This window comes from Heterocephalus glaber, unplaced genomic scaffold (assembly GCF_053883595.1).
Source record: "Heterocephalus glaber isolate CG9 unplaced genomic scaffold, H.glaber_assembly_v1.0 deba00001687, whole genome shotgun sequence".
Lineage (NCBI taxonomy): Eukaryota > Metazoa > Chordata > Mammalia > Rodentia > Bathyergidae > Heterocephalus > Heterocephalus glaber.
In genome coordinates, this window is record NW_028258412.1 from 178,109 (window position 1) to 196,803 (window position 18,695).

Genomic DNA, 18,695 nt, shown 5'->3' on the forward strand with positions numbered 1-18,695 from the left:
CACCACCTTGAACTCGGGCGGAAGTAAGCTACGCACCCACCTTCAAACCGAACCAAAAGCCTTCTGAAAATTTAAATGGCACCTTCAATCGACGTGTAACTAAATTTTAATTTATCAAAATTAAAGTATATCAGAGTATATTAAAATTTGAGTATATTTTCCCGAGGGTGCCCAGTGTGAGGCAGTAAATTTTTCTTCCCAAAGTAAAGATGTCCGGCGAGCGTGGGGGTTTATGGATAAATGAAAGTCAGAGTTGAAGGAAGCAACCTTGTTTGGGTCCACCCCCGGAGATACAGTAATGCTTATTTGGCAGACTTTTCCAACCGTGAATGGTGGAGCGCTATTGCCCACCCCCAATGTAGTCCAATCAGAAAAGAGGAAAGTTTGGAAACTTAGAGGGTATTGGTTAGTAGCCTGGGCCAATCAGAAGAGCTGGGATTTGGCGGGAGTCTTGACCCCTGCCCAGTTCTTGGTGTCTCAGTGCAAGTGCTGGGTGTCCGGCCTCCGAGGCTATGTTCGTGTCCGATTTTCGCAAAGAGTTCTATGAGCTGGTCCAGAGCCAGGTAACTCAGTGCAGGACCCTGGCCGAGGCCTTATCTGTGGGGAAGGGACAAGGGGGAGTGGTCATGATGGGCCTGGAGATTGGGGAGCAGCCAGGGTTTAGGTCACTGCGCTCAGCCCTCCCACTTTCTCCCCCCCCCCCCAACAGAGAGTCCTTCTCTTTGTGGCCTCGGACGTGGACGCTCTGTGTGCTTGCAAAATCCTTCAGGTGAGTTCTGCGGACCTAGGAGGTCAGGCCAGGGCGAGAGGTGAGGGAACAGTGTGGGCTTGAGTAGAGGTGGTGGTGCAAGGTTGGCTTAGGATGGGAAGTGAGGAGTAGGTGAGAGGAAGGAGACTCAGGTCACCCTCCTGGCTGGACAGTGTTAGGAGTTAGAGAAGGGAAGGAGATTAAGTATTTTTACAAGAAGCCAGACAGAAAAAAAATGGTTTCATTTGGGAGGACTTTGGACTTTCTTTTTCAAACGTGAGGTTTGAGAGAGAGAAATTGTTTGACAACTAGCGTCAGCATCAGTGCTGGAAATGCTAGAGTCCCTAGTCTACTAGGGAAGGTCATTAGTTTGGTTTTGAATGTGGTAGTTTTACACCGAACTTGGATCAGGAACTTTTCAGAACATTTGAAATAAAGATCAACTTTGGCAGTTTTCACAAATTCAGCAAAATTGATAGAACTGTACATTGGGCATGAAAATCCCTACAACCCAGCTTCTCTCATTAATATTTAGTAACTTTATCTTGTCACATTTTACCCCCTCAGCACCTCTAGTTTTTGTGTGTGGGTATTTCAAAGCACATTGTGGGCATACTAAATAAGATAAGCTTGAAAATACTCTCTTTCCAGGCTCTTTTTCAGTGTGATCACGTGCAATACACACTGGTTCCAGTTTCTGGGTGGCAAGAACTTGAAACTGCATATCTTGAACATAAAGAACAGGTATGAAAGGTGCATTTTAGAATAATTAAGCTGTTTTTCTACTGAAATAAAATTACTTAATACTTAGCATTCTTTCTACTTCCAATAGGTTGATCAGATAATTAAGTATCAACTTCATTAGGCAACATGGAAGACAAAAACATGCTATGTATACTGATGACTTACCTTCAAATTAAGGAGACAGAATTGACAAAAACATACTGAATGTGGACAGCATTTAACTCTGAACTTTCTTTGCAGAAATTTGATTGTAAGATGCTTGGAATTTAGCAATTTTTAATATGACTTCATGAAAATTATTTTAGAATACATCACTATTTGGTCTTAGCTCTTTAAGAAAATGTATCCTGGGCCAAGGATTTAGCTCAGTGGCACCGCACCTGCCTCTCAAGCACAAGGTCATGAGTTTGATCCCTGGTACCAAAAAAAAAAAAAAAAAGAAAAGAAAAGAAAAAATGAACCCCAGTTTTCAACTTTAAATTTAGAAATGAATATTCTCTCTTTGGAATTTAAACAACAGAGGCCAGGACTCTTCCCATCATGCATGGGGCCAAGTAAGAAATGGGATATAATGGGGCATGGAAGAGGGTCCTATAGTCCCTGGCCGCTTCTAGAACTGTTTTGGCAGAGATAAATTCTCCCTTGGAGTTTTGGTCATAACTTGAGGGATTTGTGCTAGTTGGGTATTTCTAAGGAAAGGTTTTTCTATAGTGATAGAATGTGAAGGAAGACTTAATATTTAGATGCCCATAAAGTATGGACTACCTATACTATTAGCATGGGGAGGCACACAGTCCAGATACACCAGGAACTGAGGAGACCCTATTACATGTTTGAAGTTGAGGTCTGCCCCTTATAAGCTTCTTGACCCTGTGTACAACACTTGGGGTTGTTGAGCTTTAGCATGCTCTTCAGAAAGTGGGAAAAGCAAGAGAGCCTACTTCACAGTATCGCCTTGGAAAAAAGATACCTATAGAGTATGTGTTTTTGTTTTATTTTGTTTTTTTGGTACCAGGGATCAAACTTGGGACCTCGCGGTTGTGAGGCAGGCACGGTGCCACTGAGCTAAATCCTTGGCACTATAGAGTATGTTAAAACACTTAGCACTGCCGGGGATTTAGCTCAGTGGTTCTGCCTCCTGCCTTGCAAGTGCAATGTTCTGAGTTCGATCCCTGGTACCAAAAAAAAAAAAAAACAAACACAGCACAAGCCAGCCATGGCTATTTATTGAGGCTCATGCTAGTCCATCTGGGCCTTGCTGCTACATGTCAGGGGCTTAACTGTGTCTCAGCAGAGACTCAGGCTTAGTGTGGTAAAGGGAAAGGGGCCTCCTCCGTGCAGTTATTTTACAATGTTTCCCTTCTTTTTTCAGTTCCGTTATTTTATTCTTATAAACTGTGGAGCTAATGTTGATCTACTGGATATCCTTCAACCTGATGAAGATACTATATTCTTTGTGTGTGATACCCACAGGCCAATCAATGTTGTGAATGTTTACAATGACACCCAGGTACCTGGACCTCTGGGGTGTGCTATCCCCTCAACCTGTCTGTGCCTTTTTATGCTGTGTATATTGTTCCATCTGGCATGGTGAAGCATGTGTGCAGTGCCCCCGTGGAATTGTGGGTAGCCTGACTATAAGAACCTGATCTTGTCTATCTCTGATGATAGATATGGGACCTAGCCCTTGGGTTTATACTGAATGCAGTTATGGCATTTGCTTGATCTGAAAAGTATAGGGACCAGAACTTTATGGTCTAAAATGACTACTGTGCTTATTCTTTGAAACCCTGGACATCAAGAATACAACCTAGCACTGAGCAAGCCAGCTGAACTCTCTTTGACTTGAACTTTTCTACCCACCAAGGTGTGAGACCCTGACATTCTCATAGGAGGACTCTGTCCAAAAGAAGTCAGCCTGGAATTGGTTTTAGAGATAGGAGTTGTATTCACTTAGGAGTCAGTATCTGTCTCAGTCCATTTTATAGTGCTATAAGCAAGCAAATACCTGAGACTGGGCGCGTTATAAAGAAAAGAGGTTGGGCGGGGGTTTTAGCCCAGTGGTTCCGTCGCCTGCCTCGCAAGTGCAAGGACCCGAGTTCGATCCCCGGTACCAAAAAGAGGTTAATTGGGTGTGGTGACACATGCCTTAATCCTATCTCTTGCGAAGTTGAGGCAGGAGGATTGTGAGTTTGAGGCCAACCTGAGCTACATAGTGAGTTCAAAGCCAGAATGGACTATATAGAGAAGCCCCGTGTCAACAAAACAAACAAAAACCTCAGATTTATTTAGTTTACAATTCTATAAATTTAAGAGCATGGTGCCTGCATCTCCTTGGCTTGGCTGTAAAGAGGGCCTCATGGTGGGTGGTATCACATGAGAAAGAAAGAGAGGGAGTGAGGGAGAGAGAGATATCACATATTGAGATAGGGAGCAAGAGAGTAAGTTGAAACTTTGAAACAACCCATGTTTGCAGGGAGGAACCACTGCTAGAAGACCTGACCCATTCCTGAGAGACATTAATCCATTTCTGAGGGTGGAGTGGCCAAAACCTAATCACCTTCCAGGAAGCAGCCTGCCTCTTAATGGTTCTACCACCTCAACACCATCACACCAAGCTTCCAGGATATGTTACTTTGTGGGGGCAAACCACATCTAAACCATAGCAACATCTTTACGTCCTCCATAACAGTTCAAGTTGTGGGACATTCATTTTGTTACATGTGGCATAACAGGGAGCTGTTTTTCCAGACTTAAGTAGATGTAGGTGGTTTTTAAAAAATTATTTTCAAGTTTTCATAATTTCTGCATACCATGTGTTGCAACTCCAGAGCCTCACTAAATGGTAATGAAAACAAAGAGTCACCTAAGAAGTCTGAACTCTTCTCAGACAGGTGGCTATGTGTCTGTACAGAAAACTTGAGTCAGCCAATTAGAAACGATAAGGTTCTACAGGAGAAAAACACCTGATGAACTGTTTTTCAGGGAGAGACAAGAGACTTGATTGCTTTTCTGTTTTAAACTTAGATCAAATTACTCATTAAACAAGATGATGACCTTGAAGTTCCTGCCTATGAAGACCTTTTTAAGGATGAAGAGGAGGATGAAGAGCATTTGGGAAATGACAGTGATGGGTCAGAGCCTTCTGAGAAGCGCACACGGTTAGAAGAGGTATGTTTGGGCCTCTCGTGGCATCCTGGGGTAACCTGCGTTCTCAGAGGTCATCCCCAGAGCCTGCTGGGACCAGGAGTAATGGTGGGGGAGGGGGGCAGGTGGAAAATGGAAGAGTTAGCAGTTGTGGGTACTGATCCTGGGCTCTGCTATCTCCTGGTTTTGTGACAGGTGACTGGACTTCTCCAAGTTGTAGCTTCCTTACCTGTAAGATCCTGTAACATGTAATGAAATAGGACAGCTCAGCTTTATGGCTTGGTAGCAAATCTGTTTTGTTTTTTTTGAGACAGGGTCTTGTTACATAGTTCATGATAGCCTCAAACTCTCAATGCTCCTGCCTTAGCCTCCCAAGGGCTGAGATTACAGATTTGTCTACACATAAACAGTGGATGGGACTCCACCATGTACTGTGGGAAAATCAAAGAAATCTCAGGACACAGGAGTTTTGTTAATCAGCTTTATTGAAGCATAATTTCTTTTTTTAAATTTTAATTTAAAAAATTCTTTAATTTTTTTGTGGTGCTGGGAATTGAACTCAGTCCCTTGTGCATACTAGGTAAGTGCTGTACCACTGAACTACATCCCCCATCCAACTTTTTTTTTTGGGAGACAGTTTTGCTCAAATTTTCCATCCTCCTGCTTCAGCCTCCCAAGTAGCTGAGATTACAGATTATGCCCAGTAAGACATAATGTCTACTTAGTTCACCAGGTATGTAATTTGATGAGATTTGACAAAAGTATAAAATCATATTATGATTATCACCACATCATGATGAAAGAAAAAAGTTAGGAGGCTGAGGCAGGAAGATCACCACAAGTTTGAGGCCAGCCTAGACTATATAGTGAGTTCAAGGCCAGCTTGAACTACATAGTGAGAACCTGTCTCAAAAACAAAAACAAAAAATAAAAATCCATGGTCCTGAGACTTCTGCTTCTGGAATTATGGAGTAGAAGTATTTTTCTCTATATGTCTGCTAGGTATACCTGAAACTCCTGGATATTTTAAGTAAAAGAAATTAAGAATCTGAAAGGTTGAGGCAAAAGCAGAGCAGTCAGGGACCTGGGGCCTGAGAAAGGACATAGTAGTATATGTCTAGGGTTTTCTTTTTGGCTCATATAGCCTAGACTTGCAGATGAAGAAGCCAGCAATCTGGAAACACCCACTACAGACAAAAATATATATATACACACACACACACACACACACACACACACAAAATATATTAATGTATATATTATATATCCAACAAAAGCTACCCTTTCTAGCCAAAAGATCTGGAAGGACCAGCCCTGAAAGACAAAAAACTTATATAATAACCGCTCTACTCCAGCCAACATCACTGAAAACACTCATCCAACCCAGCAAAGGCCAAGCTGGGGCTTAGTTGCCCACCCTGTAAAGCTGTAACAAGGCATCCCAGTCTCTCTGCTGGGGATGTCAGAGGGATCAAGTAGGAAGCCATTACTGCCACACTTGCTGATCTAGAAGTATCTGACACGACTGGCTAGGCCCATGGATTTTTATAACCACTACACTGTCCATCCCTTTGTGGTGAGAATTAAATGATATTGTCCACGTAAAATTAGAATCATTGCTGGCACATGGGAGAATGTAAGAAACACTAGCTCTTGTAAATCCTGATGGGGACTCAGGTACAAGGTAGTGTGAACTTGTTTTGGATCCTATTGTGCTGTGGTGGTGGATAGCTGGAGTGAGCTAATACAGAGTACAATATGGAGCAGGCCCTCAGGAAGCCCTGGCTCCTCTGTCCATGGTGTCTGTGGTGAGAGGAGCCAGAAGGGGCCTCGGCCTTCCTCTGTCTCAGCTCCTCCCTCCTCTAGGAACAAGTTGTGCCTTGAGCGTAGAAATGACCCCTCTTCTACAGAGGTCTGAGCCCAGCAGCTTCTACCAAACTGAAACCTCAGGCTGTGGGGATAAACCTCAGGCTGCTGGTACTTTCACTCAACCCTTTGTTCTCTTTATTCCTATTTCAGGAAATAGTGGAGCAAACCAGGAAGAGGAGGGAGCGGAGAGAGTGGGAGGCCCGGAGGTGAGTCTGGCATGCAGAATCTCCCCAGTGCCTGCTCTCCCTGGGCTCTGTGGTACCACTATGGTACAACTAATACCTTTTATTTTTCCAGGATGCTGCATGTGCTTTGTTTTTTCATTTTAGGATAATGCCTTTAGTTTAGAACCTCAGGGCCAGCCACTCCAGGAGTGACCATGTAGCTACCTCATTGGAGACAAGCTTGGGTCACTGTCTGTATTGCCTTCTGGTCCCAAGAGGGACAGAACAGGCCCAAATCCATTCCATCTGTTAGGGGTGATGGCCCTTGGCTCTTTATTTTTATCAGATTTTTCACTGTAAATACTTTTATTATAAAAATGTTTATTCATATATGAACAGAAACTAAGTTATCCATAATACCTCTTCCTATTGCAGATGTAAGAAAAAGCATAGTACTTTAAAATGGAAATATTGGAATGGTCATTCCAGCTTGAGGTAAACATGCAGCAGTGCTTTGAGGCTGGGCACCCTAGGGAATTTCTTGCTGGCTCTTTCCTTAAAGGTCTTGCTGGGCCATGCAGCTGTGATTTCTGCTGTTCTAGCTGAGGGCTTGTGCTCCTGCTGGCCATGGGAGAAGGCTGCCCCCTCCTATAAAAAGATATTCTAGGGCTGAGGATTTAGCTCAGTGGTTCTGTCACCTGCCCAGAAAGCACAAGATCCTGAGTTTGGTCACCGGTACCAATTCCAGTACCATTTTTGGAAGTACAAAGAAAGATAAGTGAGAATATCCATATCTTACCACCTAAATCAAAGAGATTCTGGGTTTGGGTTTCTCTTACTGAGTTATCCGTACTTATGCTTATTTTACATGAAATATCCATCTACTTTTGCATTTTTCTATATAATGTAACCATTATCAATCTGAACAGCCTACATAAACCGCTTAGTACTTAGTTGGCAATATCCTGTCTTCCTTTAATCCTTTATTCTCTTATTAGCACATGTTAATTATACATATTAATGGGGTTCAGTGTGATATTTCCACACATATGTACAGTATGCACTGGTCAAGTCCAAGCCTCTGGGTTCAATCCCAAGCACCACACACACACAAATATCAGAGTGTTCACTCCTTTTTGAACTGTAGGTTACTTCCAATATTTTACCATTACAAATAAGGTTGAAATGTATAACTTCGTTCACCCAGAGTATTTTGTCTTGTTGCGTTGAATTATTTTGGGATAATTTCTCAGAATTGGAATTTTTTCAAAATTGGAATTCTGGGACCATGTGTTTTTACTTTGTACATTGTCATAAACAATTTGTGTGGATTTTACTGCCTTCCCAGTGTGTACATATATATTCTACTAAAGAGTCAATAAGGGGTCCAGAGATTTAGCTCAGTGGTGCTGCTGCCTGCCTCTGGAGCGCAAGGTCCTGAGTTCAATCTCTGGTACAAAAAAAAAAAAGAGTCAATAAGAGAAAACAGTGGTAGCATGATTTATTTTGCATTTCTTTGAAGGCTGTGCAGTGTCTCGCTATGTAGTTCAGGCTGGTCTTGAACTCACTACGAAGCCCAGATTGGCCTCAAACTCACAGCGATTCTCCTGCCTCAGCGTCCCAAGTGCCAGCTTTATAGGCATGAGCCACCACTTGTGGCTTGAAGACTGAAATTTTAGCATTTTCCAAACATTTGGTTTCCTATTCTGCTGTTTCCTATTAAAGACTCTCATTTTATATCATTACAGACGAGATATCCTCTTTGACTATGAGCAGTACGAATATCATGGAACATCTGTAAGTATGAATAGGTGTAACTCACCATAAACTTCTGACTCTAACAATCAGCGTCCTAAAACGTGAGGAAGGGGCTAAAAGATTTTAAAGCCACAAAAAACTGGTTTGGATTGGAGTTCCACATCTTCCTATGGTGTGATCTGGGGAAAGTTGTACCTTCTCTCTTAGCTTTACACTCTAAGAGAATATAGATTGTTTCCAAACTTATAAAGGCCTTGTATCTTGTGATTTTTCAGCTTTTGATGATATGAAAGCAATGCATGTTCAGCAGAAATTGTACCTTGTACTTTTTTTAACATTTGAAATGGAGTCTCACAATGTTCCCTAGGCTGACCTTGAATACCTTGGCTCCAACAATACTGCTTCAGCCTGCGGAGTAGGTGGGACTAGTGGTGCATGCCACTACTGTGCCTGGCTAATTTTTTTTTTTAAAGATCATACTGGCTTTATTTTTGTTTTTAATTCTAGAATAGGGCAATACTTTATTCCATAAAATAAAATAAAAGTTTGAATTTTGATATTTTCCTGGGCTAGTGACAGGCTCTGGCAATGCTGGATAGTGACAGCAAGCTGAAGCTCCTAGTCAGCCAGGAGCTCATGATGAGAAACAGCCAATTCTGTACAGTGTGCTGTGCTGCTCAGCTAGGGTGTTGGGTAGATTAGGTGTATTCAATCATTTTTCACCTTATGATACTTACAATTGCTTTTTTTTTTTGTATTAAATTCTTTTATTGGTACATTGTAGGTATACAACACAATTACATTTCTCATTGTACCTTTATATAATGCATCTTGGTGATACTTATAATTTCTGATGGGTTTATCAGGATGTAACTCCTTCATAAATTGAGGAACATCTGTAATCATCATTTCAAAAGCAATTTTTAGGATGGTCCCATGCATTACTGTGTGCTCAGAACAGCAGCTATTATTTTTTGTCCATCAGTGATTTAGAACAAATCTGTATTAATTTCTGTGCAAGAAGATTAAACTCTAGACTTACACTGGCACATCAGTGTGTGTGTGTTTTATGGAATAGAATTTAGTATAGAAAACCTACTGTGTTGACTCTGTTAATGTTGAACAGAGCTCAGGGCCTTAAATAGCTAGAAAATAAATTTCCAATAACACATCCTATATTAGAATATGATCCTTGGACCTTGAACTCTGAGCACTATATTTCCATGTCTCCATTGTCTTTTGAAGGACCTTCCATTGGCCTTCTCTGGTCATCCTTTCAAACAAAATTCTAAGCAGTGGATAGCGAGGGTGTTGACATTTGCTCAAATGAGATGCCCTCTCTCCAGATACATATGTGGACGCTTCCCTTAGAAATTGTCTTCTGGAGGAAGCTCAGCATCTCATGGCTCAGAGGACTTCAGAATCTTCTGATCAGGCTCCAATTTCCCCTCACAATCTAGCAAACCCATCCCTCTGATCACAGATTGCTAAATACATCCGTTGGTAGACATCCCTCTTGGGAAGACTATCTTCACAAGGATCCTGAGGCCCCTCCCACTTTTGGTGGGGTGTTTTTAAGACAGGGATTCACTTTGTAGTCCAGGCTGAACTTGAAATCCCTATGTAGCCCATGCTGGCCTCAAACTCACACTCCTGACTCAGCCTACCGCGTGCTGAGATTACAGACATGCACCCCTATGCCTGTTTAATATGTGGAGGTTTCTCTCTCTTTTTGTTTCTTGGAAATTTTATTTGGGGGTACTTGGGATCAGACCCAGGGCCTTGTGCAGCTAGGCAAGCCTTCTACCACTGAGCTACATCCCCAGCTCCTCTCTCTCTTTAATATCCAAGTAATTGTTACCAGGGCCCTCTCTCACCTCACCCTGGGAATGTTTTTGAGGCTGACAGTGGGGTCTCTTGACCATCAGGTGTCAGGTCCTGCCTTAGGCATCACTAAGAGACCCTGTGAGATATATTGAGGTCCCTGTGCCCTGCTTTGGCTGCCCCCTGGGTGCAGTTTCTTCCCATTCTTCCCTTCTCATATGATGAAGTACATAGGTAATAATGACTTGAGATGGTAGAGAACATGCAGGGCAGCTGAATTATTCTCAGTCTTCTTCCTCTTGGTTTAGTGTGGGTTGGTTCCTCATGTCTGGCTAGAATCCACTGCCTTGATCTACAGGGCCTCGGCTTAGGGGCATTTGTCTAGCTCAGCTCCATTGCCCCTCCCACAAGTGCAGTTGCCTTGGCCCTCAGGCTTCTCTGCTTTCTTGCAGTCAGCCATGGTGATGTTTGACCTGGCATGGATGCTGTCCAAGGACCTGAACGACATGCTGTGGTATGTAGTCCCCACACAGTGTCAGTGTTGGGAGTCCTATTACTAGACCCAGTCAGTGCCATATGGTCCTCTCTTGTATCCATGGGGAATATCAGATGCAGCCCCTGTCTGGGATGGTGCCTGACCTTGGTCTTCTTCCTGTGAGGTTCTTGGTGCGTCACACAACTCAGGGAGCATGTAGAGTAGGGCTTGGGTGCACTTCCATCTTTCCCACCCCTGCCACTTAGCCTTGTGCTTGGTAAATCAAGCAACCAAAGGAGCATAAGATTTGAACGAGACAGTCATTGCTAGGCTTTTTTGCAACCCTGGCATGTGGTAAAATCTGATAAGAAAACCATCCTTGTAAGCTGGGCGAGGTGGCACACTCCTGAAGTCTCAGCTATTTGGAAGGCTAAAGCAGGAGGATTACAAATTCAGCCCCAGTCTGGGCAACTTAATGAGACCCTGTGTCAATATAAAAATTTTAAAAAGTCTAGGGATGTAGCTCAGTGGTAGAGCATTTGCTTAGCATGTGCAAGACCCTGAGTTTAATTCATACTGCAAACAAAGAAAGGGGGAGAGGAAAAGTGGGAAGGAGGGAGAGACAGAGACAGAGAGAGAAAGAAAACCGTCCCTGCCTCTGATTTCTCTGGGCAGGCTGCAGGCAGGGCTTTGGCACACAGACCAGGCCTAGCTGGTAGTTGTCAACTTGGTTTGGTCTAGAAACAAAAGTTCACCGTCTTTGAGTGATGAGAACATGGGTCTGGCCTCGCTCTACCACTCTGGTCTTTGCTCAGGGTCCTGGTTTCCTTCTCTGCAAAATGACATTCTATTGTGGCTGCTCCTGGCTCTGACCACCCACAGTGTTGATTGTAATGGTGCTGATTCTTCATGGAATCAGGGCCTCAGGATAGCCAGGGTGTTCACAATAGGCCTGGAGTTCTCTGTCTGCTTTGTTGCAAGGAATCTGATCCTTTGGCCTGTGCCAATCCTCAGTTCTCATCCCTGTACAGTGACCCACCCTGCCATATATCTACCAACTGTTCTCAGCAAGATCTCAGGCCCTCCTCTGTGGTGTGGAAATCGTAAACCTGGGGACTGGGATCAGAGTCTTGTTACAACACCCCTGCAGGTCAGGTAGAAGCCCTATAGCCAAGACGTAGCACCTCACTGCCATGTTGTTTTGACTTCTCCCCCAGCTAATTTTGGGTCCCTGTACCAGAGTCACTAGCAATCTGGCCCTAACAGAAAATGGAGTGGAGCTAGATATTTACAGTGTACTTTTCATGAATAACCTCTTTTACCTGGCAGATGGCCTAATTCCCACATGTCTGATTTGTGATGAGGGGCCCCTTACACAGAAAACTTGTTTACACTGGCAGATGCCTTAGTGGCGCTTGTCTGATCCATATACAGCTTATGCCTGCCTGACTTGCTTTTGTGCTGGGAGCCCAACTTTGTGTATTCTCTGATATCCTGGGGAAAACCTGGCCTGGGATAACCCCTGGTTCTTTATATGGAACATACAAATGTAATATGTCGCCACAATAGAAAATAAGTTCAGTGATCATTACTTACATATCCTGGGTAGGGAGGCCACCATAAGCCAGGAGCCACACTGGCAAGGTGCTGCTGGGAATGTTGAGCCTGCACTGCCCATCTGTCTCCTGGCTCCATACCCCAGGCCCCTTTAAGCCTAGGTGGCTGCAGCTGGCTTCATTGCCTTTTTTGCTTCCAGGTGGGCCATCGTTGGACTGACGGACCAGTGGGTGCAAGACAGGATCACCCAGTAAGGACATGTGCCTTTGCTTTCTGGGGTCAGCCCTGGACAGTGACCAAGTGATAGCCCCTGGATTTGCAGAGGGGAGATGGGAAATAGTATCACTGTAGGCCCCATGGAGAAGGCACAGGGGCTGGCCCTCCTCCTTGTGTTGTACCTTTGTTATCAAGGAAGGGCCTAGAAATCCAAACCTTTGCCAGTGGCTGTGGCCTGCTTTGGCCTCTTCATCACCCCGCCGAGTCCACTAGGTGGAGCCATCACTGGGAAGAGGGAGCACAACCTCCCTTATTCTTTTGCAAGGCTTGGAGGCAGGTGTTGGAGTGTGGCCCATGGATGGTGGGGATTAAAGGGGAGACATAGAAAAAGGTAAGGAGAGGGAGGAAGGGGCTGTGGGAGTGGAAGCGGGAGGCCTAAGTGTCTTGCCTGGGAGTGTAGATTTGATCACAAAGGCAAAGGGGAGGAGACTGGTGTGAAAGTATCTCTTTTTTGCCTGTCAGTGGGTGTGACAGGGTTCCCTTCTTTTAGTCTCCGACCATGAGCTGAAAGGTTGCCCCAATGTAGATACTACGGGGGGTGGGGGGGGACCTTAAACAGCACCATGTGGCATCTCCTATCCCTTCTCCTTCACAAGGCCACTCAACCTTCTCTGGCCATGAAATGATACATCTAAGAGAATTGACAGGGACATCAACCCTGAGAAACTAACCCTGTTCCAGGAAACCCATAGCTGTCACCTCTCGTAGCTTCTAGTTGGTCACTAGACTCGTCATGCAGTTTGTACAGATCTTTGTGCCCCCCCATCCTGCCCCCCCTACCCTGTCCCTGCCTTCCTCTTTCTCAGTGGCCCAAGAGCTTGAGATTCCTGAGTCTCAGACCTGGGGTCACTCTCTGGACTACCATGTTACCCCAGCCTACTGCCTTGCTGTACCTCAGGCCCTTCTCTATTAAGGGTAGCTTGGGGCACATGTGTGGATAACACGAGGTCTAGAAACAGCAGTGCATGCAATACCAGGTACCATCCCTGGCCTGTGACCTCAGCTGAGGCCCTGTTGTCACCATCTTGATTGGTGGCCCTTTGGGATCTAGAGTGCTACCCATTCCTGTGCTTGGTACTATCCTATGTGGGTCTGCACTTTCTTCTGTGGGAATTCCTATCTTTTACAGGGTCTGTCTACTTGACTACATAGGCTGATAGGCCTGGCTGTGCCTCCACAGTACCTGTTCATCAGGGAAGGTGATGAGGCCAGAGCTTACCCTGCCCAACTGGGGCCACTCACATCCCCCAGCTGCTTAGTTTCTATGCAAGGGGTCACTAGACTTGCTCAGTCTTCTGCAGGAGCAGCCTGCATGGTGGATAGCCCCAGAGAGCAGGAGGGTGCTGCCCAGCCTGTGGTACTTTGTTTCCAGAATGAAGTATGTGACTGATGTTGGCATCCTTCAGCGCCATGTGTCCCGGCACAACCACCGGAATGAAGATGAGGAGAATACCCTTTCTGTGGACTGCACGCGGATCTCCTTTGAGTATGAGTATCCTTGTACTTCAGGCCCTTCAGGCATAAGCAGTGTTTTGCTCAGCAGGTGCTCTTTGCTTAGTCCTTATGTAAAGGCTCCCACCCATATTCCTCTGTAGAGTATGCCTGCCCTTCTAAGAGCTATGCCTGGGTTGGGTGGAAAACTGCTGAGTTGAGGCAGGGAAGATAACAGCCTGTGAGGGACATAGTTGGTGTGGGGGGACAGCAGTGAGGACAGGAGACACCAGAGGAGCAGTGGCAAGGTGCCAGGATAACTGTGGGAAATAGGCAGGGTCAGCCTGAATACTGTGGAGCAGAGGCCTATTGTGGGGCCTGTCAGTGCTCACAGCCTCAGTCAAAGGACCATGGGTGGTGAAGGGCAAGTTCAGTGAGAGGGCTGAGAGTGGGAGGGCTTTGTGGATGGTGTCCTATTGGAGGGCTCTTGGAAAGGATAGGTGGTAGCTGGGCTGGGCTAGGTGGGGTTGGCAGGAGCAGGACAGTATGGCAGCTTGAGCTGGGAATTCCCAGCCTTCCACCTTCTGTGTGGCTGTGACTGCTCTCTGGCCACAGTAGAGGGTTTTGCAAACCCCCTGGACCTCAGTTTCTCTATCAAAGGGAAAATGGTGTGTATCCACCACCTCACAGGCTGTCTGCATGGGCCAAATTGTTCCAAATTGCTTTTGTTCAACCTGGTTGTACAACCAAACCCCTCGAGGCAGGCTCTAAGAATACAACAGGCCATCTGCTGAGAACTGTGGGTGAGGCTGTGCACTGCCAAGGTTGTGGGTCACTGTGGAGCTCCAGGTGGGCATCGGACACCACATTTGTTCCTTGACCTTGGGTCCAGCCTCTGCCTGGCTCTCTACCACCACTGGTCCCTCTATGACAGTCTGTGCAATACCAGCTACACCTCAGCCAGATTCAAGCTCTGGTCTGTACATGGGCAGAAGCGGCTTCAGGAGTTTCTTGCAGACATGGGGTGAGTGACTGCCTTGGCCTGCAGAACTCCACCTTCCCAGCCTTCTATGGAGATGCCCCTCTGCTTTGTTGTAACTCACAGAGTTGTTAAATGCAGCTGCTACCCATTCCTTCATCACTTCCTCCCCTCCCAACCCCAGAATGTCATCTGAGTAAATGTGCTAGGTCCACAGTGGTGGCGAACCTGTGGCACACGTCTTATTTGTTTTTCTTTTCAGACAAAAGATGTTAATGTATGAGTTGTTTTTCTAAACTAAAACCTCACCATTCAGGTTTAATCACATTGTTGGCACTTTGTAATAAGTGGTTTTTAAGTCGGGGTATGCGTCTCTAAAAGGTTTGCCATCGCTGTGCTAGGACAGCTCTCTGTGGCCACACGGTGATGCTGCTTGCAGCCTTCTTTCTATTCTGTTCACTATCTCTACGACCTCATTCATGTGACTTGCACTTACTCTTTTTAGGCTTCCCCTGAAACAAGTAAAGCAGAAGTTTCAGTCTATGGACATCTCTTTGAAGGAGAATTTGCGGGAAATGATTGAAGAGTCGGCAAATAAATTTGGGTAAACACATTTTTCTCTGGATTAAGTTGTTTGGTTTTTTTTGTTTGTTTTGTTTTGTTTTTTGGTAATGTGGATTGAACTCGGGACCTTGTGCTTGCGAGACAGGCGCCAGAACAACTGAGCTAAATCCCTGGCCCTGGGTTAAGCTGTTTTAAAATTAGGGCTTCTGCTTTAACTAATAAAATAATGTGAAAATAAATTAATAACCCCAAGAATGTACAAATGAGCATGACCTGAATTTGGTCATTCCTGAATGTTCATCTTCTCTTTGGTTTAAAAAATAAACTTTCTTGGGCCAGGGATTTAGCTCAGTGGTGCTGTACCTGCCTCCCAAGCGCAAAGTCCTGATTTCAGTCCCTGGTACCAAAAAATAAAAAATAAATAGACTTTCTTAAAATGCCCATAAATCATAGGATCCTTAAATCCTGGACTATGGTGCAGACCTGTGAGATCAACCCTTCTCCTTTCTCATTGGAGACATGAAAAGAGCCACTAGGGCCAGTTTTAGGTGACCAATGTCTGACCAGCTCTTTGGGCACCACTGAAGCCCCTGTGCTTGGCCACTCTTGCCCTGCCAGCCGATGTGCTGGGGCAAGGAAGAGGAGCCTGCCCAGACCATGGGCCTAAAGGCTGCTTATGACTGGGTGTTCTGACCCACCTCTTCCTCTGAGCAGAGGGTCATAATGAATATTGTTGGGGACCTGTGAAGGACCTTATGGCATCTGCTGGCCTGTCCTGGCCAAGAGAGCAGGCTCATGACTTGATTGTGACAGCCCCATTGCTTCCTCTCATGACAGGATGAAGGACATGCGAGTACAGACTTTCAGCATCCATTTTGGTTTTAAGCATAAGTTTCTGGCTAGTGATGTGGTCCTTGCCACCATGTCTCTAATGGAAAGCCCTGAGAAGGATGGCTCCGGGACGGATCCCTTCATACAGGCTCTGGACAGTCTCTCCAGGTAGTGGGTGTGGCCAGGGGCTGCTGTCACCTTGGGGCTGCCTCCAGTCCTCAGTTTCACACTGCAAAGGGAGGCTGGTTGCAGGGAGCTCCCTAGGTGAGACACTCAGTGATGATCCCGCAGAAACTGCAAGTGTGAGTCAGAATCCAACACACTGCCTGCCTGCCTCCAGTACAGCATTTGTCACTCTCCTGAGTCCTTTTCATTTCTTTTTTTCCTTTTTAATTTTGAAAAGTTTTCTTTTTTTCATTTTCTGTATCTCTTAGTCCTTGTGTGCAGGCCCCCACCCATGTCCCCTGTAGAGTGTTCCTGCCCTTCTCAGAGCTGTGTCTGGATTGTGTGGAAAACTGTAAGATTTGAGACAAGGAGGATGGTATTCTTGTTCCTTCTAACTCATTCTTCACTTCTGAGTTCTTTTATTTCTAATCCTTTCTTCTCTCACTTCCTGGGATATTTTCTGTTGTTGTTGTTGTCCTCATCGTTTTTTCTTGGTTTTTTTCCCTGTGCTTGTAGTGTACCATGAAATAGAACATGTCAGTTTTGATCTTTTGGGGGGCATGTTGGATATCTTTCTAGCCAACTTTTAAAAATTTATTTATTTATTTTGTTTGTTTGTTTGTTTGTTTTTGAGACAGGGTTGTGCTATGTAGCTCAGGCCAGACTTGAACTCACTATGTACCCCAGGTGGGACTTGATTTTCAGTGATCTTCCTGCCTCAGCCTCCCAAGTGCTGGGATTATAGGTGTGCGCTATCAGACCTGGCCTAGATTTATTTTTATGGTTGAAGGGGATTTTACTGTGCCTCTTGTGCTTTTTTCTAACAGTGACTTTGAGAGGACTTCAAAGGACTTTAGTCTCTGTTCCCTGTTATTTGTGAATTTTGTTCCCCTGACTTTTTAGGAAGAGGCATGATTCAGATAGCTTTTCTAACTTCACAGAGCTGCTACTTCTGTTGATTTTGGGGGCCTGCTTTGTGGGATTTCTGAGTTCTTCATGGTACACTTTTTTTTTAAAACATGGCTTTATTGAGGTATAATTCACTCATTTAAAGTTTATAGTGCATCGGCTTTTAATATACTTACATATTATGCAACATTACCACTATCTTAATTTTAGAGCATTTTCAGAAAGAAATTCTATGTCCCTTAGCCATCACCTCCCAAATCCCTATAATAATTCACTACAATTATTTACATGTTTTATATTATATACCACATTTTATTTACCAGTTCATTAGTTGATGGACATATGAGTTATTACTACCTTTTGACTATTATGAATAATGCTGCTGTGAATTTACATGTATGTATAAGTTTTTGTGTAGTCATCTTTTCATTTCTCTTGGTTACATATCCAGGAGTAGAATTGCTAGATCACATAGTTACTCTAGGTTTAACTTTCTGAGAAATTGCCAGACTTTTCTATTTTACATTCCCAGCACAGTGTATGTGAGTTCTGGCTTCTCTACATCCTCACCAACACTTCTTGTCTGTGTTTCAGATTCTAGTCATTCCAGTGAGTGTGAAGTAGCAGCTCACTGGTTTTGATTTACATTTTCCTGATGGCGAATGGTGTTGAGCATGTTCTCAGGTGCATTTTGGCCATGTGTAGCATTTTGTTTGGAAGTTTGTCCAGATACTTTACCTATTTTTAAATAAGGTGTTTGTCTTTATTATTGAGTTTTAAAAGATACTTTTTGCATATTCTAAACACAAGTCCTTTATCAGATATGTAATTTGCAAATATTTTCTTCCATACTGTAAGTTGGCTTTTTAGTTAGTGTCCTTTGAATCACTAATTTTGGTGATGTCTTGACTTATTAACTCAATTCATTTTTGAGGATTGGTTGTAACTCAAGTTGGTCAATTGAAGGCTCACCCTCCTCTAGAAAGTCTCTCTCCTGTACACAGGCAGATCTCAGTGTCCTTAGAGAGACATTGGCTCAGGATTTCTCAATTAACCCCACACAGGAAAGGATGTTGCAGTGTTCTTTCCAGAACTCTTTAAGGGTTAAATCTGTATCTGAGACCATCTGGAAGCACAAGCAGTCGGCATTCGGATTGTAACTCAAGACTTAGTTTGCAAGTTAAAACTAAAATTCTAGTCGTAACCTAAGTTGTTTGTATGTCTGGCCAGTTGTAACTCAAGGGTCTACTGTAT

The 18,695-nt window shown here is 44.4% G+C and overlaps 1 protein-coding gene across 5 annotated transcripts in view; it reads left to right on the top strand.

Annotated features, from left to right (window-relative positions):
* The first annotated feature begins 363 nt into the window (after positions 1–363).
* Positions 364–18,695, top strand: part of Cdc45 (cell division cycle 45) — a 28,879-nt gene continuing 10,547 nt past the window's right edge. The window contains exons 1-14 of one of the 5 annotated variants that reach the window (XM_021257047.2): positions 364–563; positions 710–769; positions 1,400–1,492; positions 2,865–3,002; positions 4,520–4,663; positions 6,659–6,714; positions 8,421–8,469; positions 10,707–10,768; positions 12,486–12,536; positions 12,828–12,893; positions 13,935–14,054; positions 14,886–15,017; positions 15,478–15,576; positions 16,374–16,535. In XM_021257047.2, coding sequence (XP_021112706.1) covers positions 513–563; positions 710–769; positions 1,400–1,492; positions 2,865–3,002; positions 4,520–4,663; positions 6,659–6,714; positions 8,421–8,469; positions 10,707–10,768; positions 12,486–12,536; positions 12,828–12,893; positions 13,935–14,054; positions 14,886–15,017; positions 15,478–15,576; positions 16,374–16,535 — 1,283 coding nt within the window. In that variant the 5' untranslated portion in view covers positions 364–512. The remainder of the gene's footprint in view (positions 564–709; positions 770–1,399; positions 1,493–2,864; positions 3,003–4,519; positions 4,664–6,658; positions 6,715–8,420; positions 8,470–10,706; positions 10,769–12,485; positions 12,537–12,827; positions 12,894–13,934; positions 14,055–14,885; positions 15,018–15,477; positions 15,577–16,373; positions 16,536–18,695) is intronic. The other 4 variants (XM_021257048.2, XM_087198143.1, XM_004843249.3 and 1 more) reach the window with 4 other exon arrangements.